This window comes from Mizuhopecten yessoensis, unplaced genomic scaffold (assembly GCF_002113885.1).
Source record: "Mizuhopecten yessoensis strain PY_sf001 unplaced genomic scaffold, ASM211388v2 scaffold9651, whole genome shotgun sequence".
Taxonomy (NCBI): domain Eukaryota; kingdom Metazoa; phylum Mollusca; class Bivalvia; order Pectinida; family Pectinidae; genus Mizuhopecten; species Mizuhopecten yessoensis.
The window spans coordinates 1431780-1449995 of NW_018408154.1; the positions used below are offsets into that span (position 1 = coordinate 1431780).

An 18216-nucleotide genomic window follows, 5' to 3' on the forward strand; every position below is an offset into this window, starting at 1 on the left:
GTTATGGTGTACCACGTCAAATACATTCCGATCAAGGGAGACAATTTGAATCAAATCTGTTTCAACAGTTGTGTGATAGACTAGGGATGGACAAGACGCGTACTACTGCATACCATCCACAGGGCGACGGGTTAGTGGAGCGTTTGAACCGCACAATTCAGGACATGTTAAGTAAAGTCGTCCATAGGAATCAGAAAGATTGGGAGAAATTTCTTCCCTTGGTGATGTATGCCTACCGTTCATCAGTACAGGAGAGTACGGGAGAAACTCCTGCGATGATGATGTTTGGACGGGAGGTGGAGCTCCCTGTTNAGAAAAGGTCGATACGTGGCCTCAACCTAGGTGTGTAAAGGAAGTACGTAGTTTCCTGGGAACCGTGGGCTACTACCGTAAGTTCATCAAAGGTTTTGCAGCAATAGCTAAGCCACTTCATAAACTGACCGAAAAGGAGTCGGAGTTTGTCTGGTCTGAGGAGTGTCAGGAAGCCTTTAACCAGTTGAAAAAGGCTTTGGTTACCTCCCCTGTACTGGTGTATCCAGATGCAAAGAGACCATTTGTATTGGATACCGACGCTAGTGGATTTGGAATCAAAGGAGTTTNATAAAGAGGGCGGGGACCTCATGCCAAAAGTAAAACAGTAAACATGAGAAGACTAAAACCGTATAAAGGCGAAGTAAAGAGGTGGTTTGTACCCTCTTTTGATAGAGTACTGCGGCCATATAGATCAATCAGTTGCACATGTATATACGTTAACCAGTATAAGCAGTATAACCGGGAACCAAGGATGTTTTCTGTTTGTTTGTTCCAGGTTCACCATGTACAACTACAAGGGAAACAAGTATGTCAGCCAGAGTGACCAAGATATGGTGAAGTGCGATGACTGTGGGAGGAGATTCTTCTCTGAGGCACGCCTGAAGCACCAAGTCAGGAATGACCATGGGGAGAGAGTGAGCTGCACTTTATGCAATTACTCGGTGACGAAGGCGAGGCGGCATCGGTTGAGAGATCACATGAAAACCCACCAAAGACCGAGGTCGAGTAACAATGGCCCCCTCGCCAGTTCAACAATTACATTCCCCTCCCCTAGGAAGATTACCGCCACACCACCGCAGGAAAGACTTCTGTGGACATCGCCACCCCTGTCGCCGTTGATGTCGGAGTGGGAGGGTTCCCCAGAGATTACAATCGGGGAGGAGGCAGAGCTCCATCAGGTGGTTGCGGAGGCTATGGGGTGGAGCCAGACAGCGTCTGAGGGGGCTCAACAGCCCCAGACTACGGCAGTTGTTACCTCATTGGATCTGCCAGCTCCAATAGAGGACAGTAGGATAACAGCTGTCAAGTTGCCAAAGGGATCAAACAAGATGGTGACCGAGCAATATGGGGTAGGTCCTGTGACCGAACAGGAAGGAAGGGCTGGGGCATGCAGCATGGACTTCCTGGCAGACGACCCAAGATATTTTTTTTTTGGTGCTCCCAGCTCTATAATGGAGGGCCACACAGCCCAGCTGTTGAGGGCGACCCGCACGGCAGTCAGGAGGACGGGCAGAAAATTTAAAAGGCACTTCCTGCCAGTTGGCTACCTGGGAGTCCGACGGGAGGAGACGGCGGTGATGCCCGACGGGACCCGGTATAGCCTGGTGGATTACTGGACACGGGATCCAGAGTGTAGAAAGACGCGGGAGTGTGCCACTCAGACAAACTGATTTTAATTTATAGGTATATATAAAAAAAAAAATATTACATGTAGGTTTAAACAATAATTATCATAATAATTCAAATATAAAAATATATTTGTGGCAGCTTGTCCATATTCTAAAGCATTTTAATATGTATTACTTTACTTCGTTAATTTAATTTCAAGAACAAAGTTATTATCTATTCTAGTCTAATGAATTTAGTATAGAATGTTTGGAAATCTTGTTAAAAGTTTGTTTACTTTAAGCGAAACACAGATTAGGTAAAGTCAATTATCAAGAGGAGAATTATATAACAGTTGTAATATAAAGAATATAGTATGGTGTGTACTTGGGTGAAAGTATACCATGTATAAATGGTAAATGGATGTGAATAAGGTACAATAGTTCATGCATAATGTAGATAATGTGAATAGTATGAAATTATGCGAAACGTGTACTTCAAAGTTTATTATAATATACTGGATGTATCGAGTAAGTAAGTTTTTTTTCTTTTAGAAATTGCAAGTTAAATATATATATGAGTTGCAATGTTTGAATTTATCTGCTGTTAAATACAGTCAGCATGTCAAATTTTTAGATACACAGGGTAACTGTGCACATACCATTCAAAAGAATTAACATTGTTAAGTGCATATAGTTGAGAGTTTTTAATAATTGAGGGCTATGCTATTTTTGCATTGTTTGCTCTAGTGAGAATGTGTCATAGTATTCAAACAATATATGTGAGGTTAATTGTTCATAATTATATTTATTCATCTTTCAACATAAGTATTATTGTAAAGGTGTAATGTCCGGGGCGGACATTCAAGGGTGACGGGAGTAATGTAACGCCACTATGTTAACGTTGTTTATATTCAGGACCATCTTTAATTGTTATTGTGTTCCCCAGCATCGTTGGCTCGTTCTGTTAAATCGGACTTTAGTACTACCGACACATGGCGATTTTAGACGTGCGTCTAGCATTTTAGTTTCCAATAATAACGTACTTTATAATAGTTGTCAATGAGAATCGCGGTACTTAAACATTTACATATATCATAGTTTAGTCGCATCTATAAGGATTACCTGGTCAGTTGTCATTTAGTCGTGTAGCTTGTCATTTTCAGTCGATCTTGTTCAAATGTTTAATTTCGACAACATGTTGTTCTCCGGTAATGCAGTGCGCATGTCCGAGGCCGGAAGTTTACATTTTCACATTGTGTGCATGTCAACCAATCATATTAGAGTCCCGGCACGTGAATTTCTCGGGACGGTGTCCCGTTATCGGCAGTCACGACTCAGCAGCCGGTGAGTACACACGGTTTTAAGATCTCGGAACCGCTTACCAGGTTCGAGCGTGATTCACTTCCTATTTTTCCTAGGGATATGCCTATTGTCATTTAATCTATCTATCAAACTATTTTTAGAAGGGATTTCCCTGTAATCGCTTATGGTAAAGTGACGTCAAAGTCGTATAAAATGTAGGTCAATGTTTACATTAGAAACCGTAACGAACTTCAGTCAGATATAATTCCTACTGCTAGAATTGAAACAAATAAGGTTTATTGTTGATATCTATATGTCAGATTTACTTTATAAGTCAGAATAATAGTGAAACTGGGCTATATTGGAAGTTTTAGTGTATATATGTACAGAACAAGAGCGAGATACGTTGATATGGACTTGTATTAACCTTGCAGCTGTCATGCTCGTATGGCTCCAGTACTCCTATGTATATAAATAAACATTATAGAACTGTTCATTTGGCGTTTGTTCACTGTCACTGAGTGGGTGCAAAGTAGTATCCAGTTTAGAGTATCCTTGCTTACCAGAGGCTGAAGAGACCCCATTGACCAGGGGCTAAGAAGAGACCCTATTGACTAGGGGTGAAGGGTTGGCTATCTTACTACAAATCATAGGCCTTGATAGAGATAGACCCGACCACGTTACAAGAGCATGAACTAGGGTTTTGCATTTTTCTTTATAACGTGCAATGCCACACTATCATTGCACTATAAAACATTTACTCTTGGCAATATTCCAACTGTCTACTTACCATGACCATTGTTGGAGATGCTGTCGCCAATATTGACTATCCAATCACTACGTGACCCCTCCCTGTCGAGATGTACCACTACTACGAGTTGAGGGGTGCGGTGTCCGCATTCAAGATGATTGGAATTATTACATGGCGACTGGGAAAAATCAACCTTAATCACTACGCCCTTACTGCAAGGACCGGTACCACCCTGGTCAGTGTAGGTGGAGCTCATAGACATTCCCACTAGGGGTGGCCCAGTTGTCTGTCCATTGGCGATATCCAGCGTCACGGATAGAACTGCAATGGTTTAATAAGAATTTATCTAGGAACTATGCAAGTTTATACGTTGTAAACTGATTCAATAGAGTATTATCACATATGTACATGTATTTAATCTTAACTCAGATTTAATCAAACCCAAAACCATCCATGTGAGACAAGGGCCGTGCGATACTTTTAAATATAATAAGTGTTTTCCCTTTACTGAGTTAACACATAACTTTCTATAAAAATTGTTTATGAGGTTTATAGCAAAAAACCAATTTTATTTTGAATTACCGATCTAATATGATTGTATCTCGTTAGTTCAGCAGCCAAAGTGATGGTGCGACTACATTATTGATACATATGACAGATATCGATGTATTAATGTTGGAGTATAAAACATTGGTAGTCGATTGCAAACTATTAGGATAAAGACCTTATACGTTGGTATTGTTATAAGCCACATACCTGTTTGTATCTGACAGATACCAAGTGCAAGGAAGCTCATAGCCAGAAATGTCTTCATCGTGAAAGTTACTTACCTGAAAACAAAATGAAGGTTACTAATATTTGCGGATACCACAATATTTGCATTTATCAATGCTACTGTCTTTCTTGTGGGGGTCACGTGTGGCGTGTTGGTAGGGCACATAGTGTATACTGTGACGTGGCGCGAGGCGCACGTGCTTTACCTGAGATACAGGTGAGTTGTACAGGTGTACAAGCTATGTTAGTCATTAGAGCTTTTGCAGCACACCTCGACAGACGCTAAAGTGGGATACCCCCCACCCCCCGAATTTTTAGTGAAATAGAATTTGTTCTTGTTTTATTTTCTGTGTTACAGGTTTGTAAGTTAAGCGAGGATCCGATGGTCTTGTCCAAAATATAGCATATGTATACATACAGTGTATTTGTATATCAAGTGAGCTGTGCTTTATATAATGCTAAATGCATATCAGTAGTATTTTTAATGGTCATCATATTTTCTAGCTACATATAGATATATATGATTATCCAATCACAAGTGGTGTGTTGCCATGTTTCTCTATACATATACCTATACTTGGTGGTGTCATTTGGTTAGTAAGGACTTGGGGCGTTTTGGGTCATTTTTGGCCTCATTAAAAGAAAACAAATCAAAATGAATGTATTTACCAATTTCTGTTTATTAACATCATATGGGTCAATTGGGGCTATCTTGGGTGCAGATATTGTTTACGATGCGCATGCGTAGATGCCCTACCATAGCAACATATTTGCGATGATATGCAGGATTAGCAAACTATGGTGTTTTGTTTCACTGTTAGCATGCAGAAATGAAAGTCTCCGCATGTGGCAAACACAATTCCTGGTATGACAATGTTTAAGCTTGTCAACTATTTATTTGTTTGGTTCATGCGGAGGCTTTCAAAAATTGAAGAGCGTTTAGTTGGTTTCCTTTTAAATGACTAATTTTAACCAAATAGCGCATAGGCGATATTCACGCTTTTCATTGTGAAACCGCAGGCTTATGTCTCTCTCTGTAACGCCATATATCCTAAACCAGTTGTCGTATAAATTTGAAATGTCATATGTGCGTACTTCATTTATTCCAGATGACGAATATATATACATGTAACAACTTATTTTAAACCTTTGATGATGACTTGTTTAATAATGTATGGAAAATGGAACAGTTTTAATATTATCCAGTTGCACTTTAAATGTTTAATATTCATTTACACAAAATTAACACCTAGATAAATGGCTATTAGATAAATCATCATCCTGATTGATATTGTAAATAACATTATATCCAAGTGGTTTTTTTAATAAGAAAACGAATTCGGGCGTAACCGCAAGTTATGTGTATTAGTTACTTGACATATAAATGTGTTATGCTTATAAAATACTTTAATCTATTTCTAAGTTGATGTTTTCCTATTGGAATTTTATGGCAGTTACAGGAAACAAAGTTGTATTATGGTTTGGTGTTCACAAATGTCCATGATCAATGTTGAAGCTGTTTAAACAAAGGATGAGTGTCTATAAGACCTTTTATGGGCCCAGGTATATCTGGGTTTTCACTTCCTAAATTTGTTCAAAGATGTCCTATTGTACGTATTACATACGCAAAAACTAAAGCACATGTTTGACCGAAAGTGGTGGGGGTACCGAAAAGGGTGGGGCAAACTACAAATATAATTTGGTGTTTTGTTTGAGTACACTTACATACTACACACTTTCCTTTTGTGTTATACTTAGTTACGGCTTCTGGACATATCTCAAACTTGGCAATTTCAAATACCTCTCTATCTAAAGTGTATTGAAAGGTGCATGACACCATTTATACGCTATAAGTATAAGATAGTAGCAGTTAATATTGTAAGCTATATATATCATATAATACATGCTCAGAACCTGTGGTTGAAGAGAGTTCCAGGTCCCGATTTGTTTTCTTACTTTTCAAAGTGAACTTACAAATAAAAATGGCATTTAAAAAACTACAGTAAAATGATTAATCTTATAGACCTATATGACGTTTGATTTGCTGGTAGTTTTAAGTCTCCTAGCCTCAAGGAAAGTATCTGTTTAAATCATTAAAGTTAACCCATTTCATTGTTTTATCAAATGTTCTACCTATTTCCAATGTTTATGCGCTGATTGTACATAAAAGGCATTTTGAGATACACATGCAACTTGGCATAGATATAAGTTATATGATGATATTTAATTTGTGAAAGATTCATACTTATCCAACAATGCCTTTTCACTTAAAACAACATCATTTCTTGTGTTTACGAATACAAGGACTAAAGTACATATCCTTGCTCAACACCAAATATTTCCTTACATTAACAGTTTATGTGACTCGGCCTCTCTTTGCGTTTTCAAAGCATGAAATGACTCGCTTTTGGTCAGCCTAACATGTCATACGCACCTCTGACTACAAACACTCTACGGGGCCTGTTTAATCTACAAACCTTCATATAGACTGGTATAAGGAAATACCTTTCTTTCTGTGTGCTTTTGTACTAGCAGAGAAACAACGTTGGTGGAGTGAGTCATCTGTTGAATGCCGTCGCAGTGTGAGCTACGATACAACCACACCCTCCAAATTGGGTGTCATAAAACGATAAGATCGTCATTCAACAATGTTACGCATTATTTTATAACGCTAATACGGCTGTACACACAGTGTATTATTTATAAAATATGTAACCCATTACTCATGACAAGCTGACACTCAGTGCATATTTACAAAGGTATTCACTTCACTAAGCTTTATTGTGGACTGTTTCATTTTTATCCCGTTTTAGTGATATTACTAAAAGAGGATCAAAGAGAGTTTGAACCACTCACAGTGTGAGCCTTTGCATACAATCACTTGAATTTAAACAACATTTTTCATAAAAACTTAACACTTCTACGATAGTGTTTGTTCCAGAATATTAATTTTCTGGTTTTGTTTTCACTACAAATACCCAATTGCTGTTGATGATGTTTTTGGTTGTTCCCAAAACAACGCCCACTAGCGTAACTCTGTATCTGTCCAAGCCTGTCGTTTGCCACTTTATCTGTATCTTTAAAGGTATCTGTATCCTTCGTTCTGTAGTTGTTTTCAAGTTTATATATTACAATTCTGACTTACCTTTTGTATTCGTTTTCTTGATACATTTGATAAATACTGGTATCGTATCAATTACTTATGTATAGTCGTGTCCTCTGAACAGGTAACTGCACATAAAACATATAATCCAGCCACCAGTCTCAATAAACTTGATTATATTTACAATCCATTAATGCTCGTAAAACAAAGGAAGCTTGAAAATATACCAGGCGTAGTTTCACTTACACCGAGAAACTTTGAGTGTTGAAGCTATGATGTGAATACTTGTACCTAGAATACTAAACTCTCTTTTTATCTCAGAAACTTTCATTTACATTCCGTATACATCTACTGGTAGGAGGCATTGGGTAATTGCTTCAATTCAAAAGTTTCCACCAAGGCTAAAAAAATTCTATTTTTTCTCGAAATTAAAAGAGGGAGTCTGCCAAATGCAAAATAGACCAATGAATAAGGTGTTGATTTTCAAAAATCTGAAAAACAAAACTTGGTTTACATAAACTTTTGAGATAATATTCGGCATTCTGCATGTGCCTCAAACTGCTTCTGAGCACATGGAAATACTAATTACATAGTCATTTACATACAGGCCGAATATAATGGGGTTTTATCTCCTCTTGTAGAACTTCGGTTCGCTTTTCGAAAGCAAATATGCCAATTTCTAGCTTATAAGTACGAAAGATTATTTTGTACAAGATTTTGATCCCTTTTCTCTAATCTACATCTGACACCAAGCTCAGAAAATTTTAAACTGTAGCTTACCCGTATCTACTAATAAAATACCTTCTGATAGTCCACGAAGCAAAAATTGGAAGACATTATTGTACACACAAATAATGTTTACATTCAACCACAAAGATGAGCTATATTGAGTTTTTAATGCCTATTATAAGCTATACAAAGACTTCGGAAGTCCAAGCATTAAGACCATTCTTCTACAATCGTTAGGTAACACCATCAAACATATACTTGTGCAAGGAAGTCAGACTTGTGGCGCATTCAACATTGTTTTAATAAAATTGATATCTTGTTAGTATTTCAGTTATATGTATGAAAATGAAGAACAGTATTTCAATATTTAGAAGATGTAAATAAAGGTTTATTAAAATAAACGTGGGTAGCCTACACCAGTTAACAAACTGATTATTATCCACCTCTTCTGTTGGTAACATTATTATAATTATCCCTTTCTTAGAAATTTGAGCATGATCAATTAATTGACTGAACGATATTTTATGAAAAAATATAACATAGTGCCTATGTGAATTACGTCAAAGGTAAATTTATGCTAGATAAAAAATGATTTCTGAACAAGGAAAATAAACTGTATCTTACAGAAGAAGCACTGAATAATTCTTCGGCGGCTTTGTTCAAAATTGTGTCAAAAGGGATAAAAAAAGTTAGCAAAATAAGATTGTTTTTAAAAAAAAATACAAACAAAACCCCCAAAAAAACAACAACAAACAAACCGGAAAATTTGTGGAACGTCAATGTATATGAACTAAATTTAAAAGAAAAATGTCATTGCTAGGCTGGGAATGTGGTTTTGAGTTCCAGTTCTGAAAAGCTCATCAATTACTTCAACCTCAAGAGGGACACAGTTTAATTTATCCCATAGGAATGCCTACAGTCTGCTGGAAAATCTTGTCACCGAACTTTTAACTAAGATATCGTTAACAAGGAACTCATTCATTCTCACAACTTCATCCTCAGTATATTCCATTCTTTTGCATTGCCTATGTTTTCCACAAAATATGTTCCTAATAAATGGGGGAAAAAAACCTCTTGTTATAAGACATCAAATATATCCCTCTACTTTCCTCACAATCCACATTCGATTTGTTCCCTTCTTGAGTAAACCGTTTCAAAATACGAATCTAACCCATATTTAATGGTAGTGAGTTCGGTCATGGCTAGAGTTGAGCAACTAGAAGAACCAGTGAGGAATGTTGTTTAAAAGGATTCATAATTTGTTTTCGAATCAAACACAAAAGAGGCGGGTACTTAACATTAATGGATATTCGGAAAGATTGTATTACAGAAGCGTGATTGGTTAGTATATCGTCTTTATAAAACATATAGATAGGGTTTCCTTGCTAATCAAGCAGGCCAGCAGTGTTTACAGACAAAGATTAAGTTATTGGATGCTCTGTTTGCAGACACAACTATATCCAGGTTATTTAGATCGTTGAGTGTGATTTGAACATCGTGGTCAAGAAATACCCCAATTTAGATCTCAAGCAGCTAAAACATCTTTCAATGATGGAATTGATGGGTTTGACCTACTCTGAAAGTGAATCCGCTTCAGCATGCTCTCGTTTTGCCCATTGTCTGGTTTAACCTTCACAGAATCCGTCAATATATTGAAATACATTCCAGTTGATAGTCGATTTCTCTACATACTTAGGACCATTCATAAAAAGTTCGTAGCTTTGAACTATGGATATAGATCGCCTGTAGTTACATGTCGTGTCTGACCATAGTTGTATGGAGATGTGAAGCAAAGGAGAAGTCAATCACAGGAAGGCGATCGCGAGTAGCTACCTGTACGCTGGTACGCAGGTGATACACCAAACATTCATAAACAAAAATATTGCTGAACGTGTCTTCAAAAACTGTGTATACTGACATAAAATACAATTTAAAACATGATTTTATTATAGAAAGCCACTTTTGCAATAACACCTTACTATGGGTTCGAATATTCATAGGAAAGGATTTGGGTATTTTTGTATGTGAAGTTCGGAGGTATGTTAATTACGACGGACTTTGATGTAGGATATTACTGGTGTTAAAGGCATTCATAGAAAAGGTTTAAAGAATCGGATTTGGGCAACAATTTTTTAAGAAATTAACATTTTCACTGTCAGAACTAGCAACTCAGCTGAACCAATTATTGTGTTTTAGCCGAATGAAAATATTAAACTTCCAATATATAGCCTTCGTTACGTTATTGTAATGTAAAATGATCGTGTCTCTCAACCATGAACTTAATATCAATACAAATTTGCGTTATCAAATCTGTCCTTCATATAAAACAATATACTTACTTACGGCTTCCCAACAAGATAATTTTCCCGCAAAGCACAGAGCGACCCTGATAAGCACTTGTCAGACGAGGAAGTTTTAAAATACCTAGGCCTGTGAACAAGGTAAATATTGTATATACGGATTGTGATTTGCTGGCACAAGTGTTCTCTGTCACCCGGATCAGACAAGCATACGTAAACAAATGATTCAGCTTCTTGGAATGCATGGTTGCCTTTCATTTTTTAAACTTGTCATTTTAGCTCAGGTGTTCATTTCAAGTTATCAATCATAGTTGGTTGAAAGATGTTTGATTGTCTTACAATCTAATTAAAATCATATCTCTTATTACGCTAATTAGATTGATTGTCTGATATTTTCTTTCTGTGACTCAATCGTATAATCTTTTCATTAAAATTTGTGTCGAGTTGTCGGTTTTCCTGCCAGTAAAAATAGTCAGGACTTCGAGACTCTCAAGCAGAGGGGGCATTGACATTTTCATGGTGTCATTTCCTGTCGTAGCATTGTGGTTATTCTTCCACACCAACAGGCGACTTCGAATGTGGACTTTTCAGAAATATATGTTTGTCCGATTTTTATCAGAAATCTTCGGAACTCATTAATCATGTGTTTATACACAACATAATGCCAGTAAGTTTAATTTATAATTTCAAATTATTCAATAGCATTAGAAGATTTCTCGTTTGCAATTATTCCAGAATGGTTTATTGTTTCAAACTTACCGCACCCCAGATTATTCTTTCATGCAAACCCAACCGAGAAATGATGTCGTTGATATTGTGTATACACTTCGTTTATATTACCATCCGTCTAGTCGTCGGATACAACTGGTTCTTGCAATCTTAGTTGTTTGTGTTTGGTTGTGCACAGATCGACTGTTAGTAAATTATATGGCATGCAAGAATGAACATATAAACAGCTACTTTTAATGCACATGATTTCCAGATGTTCCAGCAAGGCCCACCCATCAACGCTTCGTCCCCAAATTATTGTAGGCCTAGCAGCTCACTTAAATGATGATTTCATAGCTTTAGAAATATATATATAGAAAAAAAAAAAAGATTTAACGACCGACTTAAAAACTAGCTGTTTTAACCTTCACATGGCTCTTCAGTTTTGTTTCAAAAGAACAACTTCGTGACGTCACATGTCGTCATATATAGTACACAAGATTGGTTGACAAACTAGCGTAATTTCTTTACCGTGGCCTGTTGAAACTTGGTTTAAATATTTTGATTAATTGGTCTTCTTACTTTTCTCTTAGAATAGTGTCTGATGAAAACAGTTGATACAAAGGTAATACATTAAGTCAATCTCCAGCACATTCATGAATATGTTTGTCAACATGAAGATTTTGTAAAGATTCAGTTCTAGTTTGTTGTCTATGTACAGTCATGCGTGTTCTGAGTTCATTGCCGGTTTGACCTATGTAGAAACCACCAAACTTAGAACAAACTATTGCATAAATCACATTTTTTTTTATTAACAGTTCATATTTACCTTCACAGTAAATTTCAGACCATTCCTGAAAATAAAAGTATTACAAGGATAGTCATGCATGGGACATGTACCACATTTTGGTGTCTTACACTTAGATACTTCTGGTGGCACAAGAATGATCAAACTTAGAGTATGTCAGCATACGTTTCAAGTTCTTAGGTTGGCGTCGACTATTTAAAATAGCATGTTATTAAAAATGTTTCTCATACGCCTGCTTCTTTGCTTTAACTCGTCGCATTTGTTCTTTATCACAGGAAACATATTGAAATTCCGTGGATTGAAAGTAGAAACAAAGGGAACTAACTTTGATTCATCTTGTAGTTTTTGAAGAGGATGTACAGGGTCCCTTTTCAATAGCTTTCTGTATGCCATGTTCTATTATCTCAGTCGGATAACATTGATCTGTAAGGTATTGCTTTAGTTGACTAAGTCTAGCAATTTTAACTTATTGCTCACTGCCGATAGTGACAGTCCGTGAGGCAAGATTAAAAGGAATATTAACTTTAGTGTGTTCACTGTTGTTAGAGTAAAAAATTAGATAATTAAGTGCATCTGTAGCCTTACAATATAAATCAGTTGTAACCTTATTTGAATCTAGTTGAACTAAAACATCTAAGAAAGGTAAAGACGTCTCACTACACTCGTTGACTTCTTTACAGAGTAGGCAGGTGTTTCAACACTTTCAGCGTATGATGTCGGAGGTTATAATTTAGGTCCAGTATCTGTAGCTGGCGGCGCATTTGCTCTACTTTGCGAGGTTGGCGTGCAAGGGATAATTGTAGATCTCTTCGAAGTAGTAACCGATTTGCATACCTGAATTAATATTCTTCTAGCCACGCCCCCCCCCCTCCCCCCACCTTATTCCATATTCCTGAAGACTTTTCTTCTTCCATCTGCATTCCATTCTCCACTGTTGGTGTCCCATTGCACTTACTTCAGGACTAGACGATTTTACATTTTTAATGGCAGCAACACACTCATCCGCTTCTTGGAAATTGCGTTTAGCATGTTTTGCCTTATTGCGCATTATTCTTATGTCTGACTGAAAGTTCATAACGGCCGTATGTTTTCTGATATCACATCCTCTTCTATTTCCTCTTCCATTTCCCGTGGTCTGAACTTCATTGGGATCACATGGTTGTCCTTTAACAACCAGTCATCATAACCCGAGATGGTTTGTGTTGATTTTAAATGATTCCATCAGGACTGCTGTCTCTGAAACGATTTCCTTAACTTTCGGGCTTCACAAACTATATATGTATATACATACATGTACCATATATAACTAAAGTGTCCAATCTTCATGTAATCACTTTGAATATCTTGACAAACGCCTTTGCTTTTTTGTTATGAACAATATCTCCAATTAAAACAAAATATGCCAGTGAGCTGATCGGGATGTAAGATTTATTTTAGATTATATTTCTTCAACCAGTAGAAATGACGTCGTTTATACCATTGGTCTCCCATTGGTCTTCAGTTGCAAGATACCATCGGTTGTATATTAAACAGATTCATGTAATGTTACTTTGGTGTTTCTTTGTGCACAGATTATCTGATAATAAATGCATATAGCAGCTTTAATTTAAATGCACAAATTAATTCAATTTTACTGGGGTTTTTTATAATGAGAATCGGACTCTCATTATAAGGGTCAAGAACATTCGATGGTTAAGTACAAGTTTCAAACTGAGGTTAACTGACGCCATTACTGAGATACGTTAGCTAAAATGTGTTATTCTCATTCGTGTCTTATTTGAAAATTGTATATACTTATCGTCACAAATAACTAAAACCAGTGACATTTATTAAGGATAGTAGCCTTTTTTAAATGACAGCTATCGGAGATTTTTGGCCAGAATGAATTATGTTTTATTAAACATTTAAAAATATCAAGATATATTTGTTTAAGCAATGGAAGACAACTCGAACGACAATTAAATTGCCTACTGAAAAATCGGGATTTGGAAAATTTTAAAAGTAGTCCCATGGAAATACAGCCGTTCATACTTATATTAACAGCTGTGTTGGGGGTTACATGTGCTACTATTAGCCAATCAAAGAACCTGTACCAAAGCACAAAATCAAATTTGGAATTAAAGTGACATAAACTGCAACCCATAGATATTGTTGAAATATAAGGGAACTTATAAGTTTGGTTCGTTCATTTCCATTGGACTATCCATTATATAAGGTATTGTGTTTACATGTTTTTTTTGTGTGATGATGAAAACCATGGTTAAGTTTGTCCGTCAACTGTCACCACTTACGACGGCAGTATTGATTAACTCACATTAAACGCATTGCACTAACGTAAACGTGTTCTACTTTAGGTCGTCAAAAATACACATAACGATTGATCTAACTAGAAGATATGGAAGCATCAGAATTGAAGCTAATGTATAGTCCTATTGAAGTAATGGGAATACGCGAGCAAAAAGACAATCAACTGATCTGTACAAGGTTCAAGGTAAGTACGGTCATCCGTGCGCCACAGAAAACATGATGTTCTCAAATATCTGTCAAATTCCAATTTTTCCAATTTCTTGAGGCTGTGACATTCATATTTTGAATATATTGGGACTTCTACCTTTCTTGAATAATCATTTAGTTTTTGCGATAAAGTCTTATTTCACTGAATTTTGTCGAGAATTGAAATGTTAATTAAATGCTCTGGTGTCCATGGCTACTGAAACATATTGTGTCAAACGAGTCTTCAGATTAAACACAAACACAGTAACATTTTATATAAATGTATTCCTCATTGGTGTGTTACGATATTTTGTAAGGCTTATTCCAATCGGCAATGTTTATAACATCAAACACAGTAACATTTTATATATATTTATTCCTCATTGGTATATATATACCCGAACATTCTATGTATGTTACGATAATGTGTAAGGCTATTTCCAATCGGCAATGTTTATAACATCTAAGACTAGACATTTAACATAACATGAATAAACAATGTCATTATTAGCAACTTACGGTGCGCGATGCGTGTCACAATAAAATAGTTCAGGGGATCGAATTGGTCATACCCAGGCTATACGTACATAAACTTTTTTATTGGGTAACCAGAATCATAAAATTAATTTTGGATACACAGATCTTTATCATTTTGAGTATGTAAAGTTACACGGATGTTCGAACACCTACACTTATTAAATTATAACACGCATCCTTCGCCGTAGACTTTGTATTATCAACACACAAGTACCCATGTAAATAGTTCTGGACGGAATATTTGAACGTACGATATGTGTATACTATATACTGGCAGTAGAAGTTAAAGACGTACTACAAAATAATTACAGCCCTTCAATTACGTGTGGAAACACTCCCCCACATATTATACCAGATATGGTTGAGAACAATGGACACGTGTTCATGTTATTCTTGTACAACCAAATTATTTATTTTACAAAAATATCCGAGTAAGTATCCTTAGGTTTTATTCGTTCAGGTAGGTTTTATATCCAAATAAGTATTGTTCAGGTAGGCTTTCATATCAAAGCAAGCGTTGATTAGTTAGATTTTTATATCTTAATAAGAATCATTCAGTAAGCTATTGTTTTTATATCGAAACAAGCATTGGCTAGTTAAGTTTCTATATCCGAATAAGTGTCGTTTAGGTAAATTTTTATATCCAAATACGTTTCGTTATGTAGGTTTTTATATTCCAAATAAGTATCGTTCAGGTAGGTTTTTATATCCAAATACGTTTCATTATGTAGGTTTTTATATTCCAAATAAGTATCATTCATATAGGTTTTTATGTCCAAATAAGTTTCGTTCGATAGGTAGTTTGGTTTTTTTTAAAAATCTAAACAAGTATCGTTCTGGTAGTTTTTTTATATCCGAATAAGTACATGCATCGTTCATGTAAGTTTTTATATCCAAATAAATGCAAACTAATATATTTCTCGAATATGGTAAAAAAATATAGATATTTGCATACGCCAGGTGATTTACAGCACTCCCATGGTCTTGAATGGTAATTTGATTTTTTTTTTTTTTTAAATCCCGTGCTGACAACGAATCAGTTACATATAAATTCCATGCCACACGACTGCGATTTACAATTATTACACTGACTTCCATTAATTGTTTAACTGTAACAATGAAGTACATCAAAAGTACATCCCGACAAAGTTTCATAAACAGAAATATAAAGGTAAGAGACAAAATAGGGGACAAAGTTGATGCGAGTTCTTTCTGTACATTCCCATCACCTAACAAGAATAGTAATTAGCATCCCAATCTCGAGATCAGAGTACACAGTAACATGTTTATCGTCATTTATACAGAATGAGATTGAACATCAAGACACGGAAGTTGTAGTAGAATCTTAGTACAAAGTATAGAATGAAAAAATAATGTATGCTTTATTTTAAATAACAAAAGCGGCATCTGATTCGATGTTAGTATGGTGAATGAGAGACGATAAAACCAAATAAATCGTAATCATGTACCTCTCTGGGTAATTAGTTCTAATGGGGGCTTCAAAATTATTACACGGTAATTATATTATGTATCACAGTTCGGTGTTCAATGTCACATACACTTTTGCAAAAGCACAGGAATGTGTCCAAAGTCACATTAAGTAAATCCACAGTACTGTGCTCACTGTCACATTAATTACAGTAAAACCAATTACAGTCAAACCAATTACAGTAAAGGGCAATAACAGAAGTGACGACTTTTCTATGAAATCAGTATACCAACTAACATCTATGTACATAGTACATAACAATGTCTATAAATAACTTAATAGTTACAAGTATTACACAGTGATTTGAGAACAAAATTATATAACTATACTGTTATGAAGTAAACAGTCATTTCTTAAAATGTCTTTTTTTTTTTTACCCAAAATATACAAATAAATAGATAATTTACAAGCTTATCATAATTTACTATTATACACTAATAGTGATCTTCCGACAATTATCACGATTTTTCTAATGCAGAAAATTCAATTCTGCCCTACTTCTTGTCACATGGTATGATGCCGGAGCATACCTTTACCACAATGGTAACACATGGAATATAAGTATAAATAGGCCTGTGTAGACACCATTAGTCTTGTACTATAAATATATTTGTAACCTATGAATCCCATCTAGAGTATTAGAAATACAACAATATTAAGATTAACATTATGAGTTGCTATTATTTTTTATGACAGGGTCTATGAACAAAATTCATAGAATTTGCACTGTAAATGAATGTAAGTTACAATTTCCTCCTAACAAAATTGAACTATTTTGACAAAATGGGATAAACCCGCATTTTCACATATATTTGTACATATTTTAAACACTAAAAAATTATGCAATTGAAAACAACTAAAATATCTCCATCTTTAGGAACATTAATACAATCTAAACTCAAAATACTGTTGTGTATATGACCAATGTGAATGCAATACATTTACAAAATTAAAACATTTTCAAATGAACTATATTTTGCAAAACTTGAAAACAAGAGTTTTCAAAACATCAAAGAATAAATGTCATTATAATAACGGTATGTGATTCTGAAGCACTTTCATTGAAAATGATTTTTGTTTTAACATCTTTTATTCAAATAATTTCTTTAATTAACTTTCAAAAATGACATAAAATTCAAATGATGAAACGTTCAATTTGATTAAAAATATAATAAAATGAGTTTTGGTGTAACTGTTGGTGTCATCAATTGTGATATTTCATACAAAAATAAAAAGTTTTACAGTTAGTATCGAGATGTGTCAGCACCCAGTTTGGATTGTGTTGCTTGAATGATAAGTAGTATATATTGAACATAAAACAGGTACACATTTATAGAGTTGTACTCAATACAAATATCATAGTCAGCAACTGAATAAAGGAATTAAGGCAGATAGACAGTACAGAAAGACAGCCTCTGATTGGGCCCAGACAAATTACTTGCAAGGTTAATCTTGTGACCTGACAATTACATTAATCAATTAACTTTGTTCATACCAACTATGAAACAAGCTTTACCAACATATATTAATAACTTTTGAACCAGCTGGACGCAGCAGGGGTTCTATGTGTGGAAGGAAACAA

At 35.5% G+C, this 18216-nt stretch overlaps 1 protein-coding gene across 3 annotated transcripts in view; it reads right to left on the bottom strand.

Moving 5' to 3' along the window:
• LOC110458607 overlaps nucleotides 1-10736 on the bottom strand; it is a 21847-nt gene extending 11111 nt beyond the window's left edge. For 2 of the 3 annotated variants that reach the window (XM_021510385.1, XM_021510384.1), the window contains exons 1-3: nucleotides 10639-10736; nucleotides 4450-4523; nucleotides 3733-4014 (exon numbers count right to left, since the gene is read on the bottom strand). In XM_021510385.1, coding sequence (XP_021366060.1) covers nucleotides 3733-4014; nucleotides 4450-4507 — 340 coding nt within the window. In that variant the 5' untranslated portion in view covers nucleotides 4508-4523; nucleotides 10639-10736. The remainder of the gene's footprint in view (nucleotides 1-3732; nucleotides 4015-4449; nucleotides 4524-10638) is intronic. The other variant, XM_021510386.1, reaches the window with a different exon arrangement.
• Nucleotides 10737-18216: the final 7480 nt, after the last annotated feature.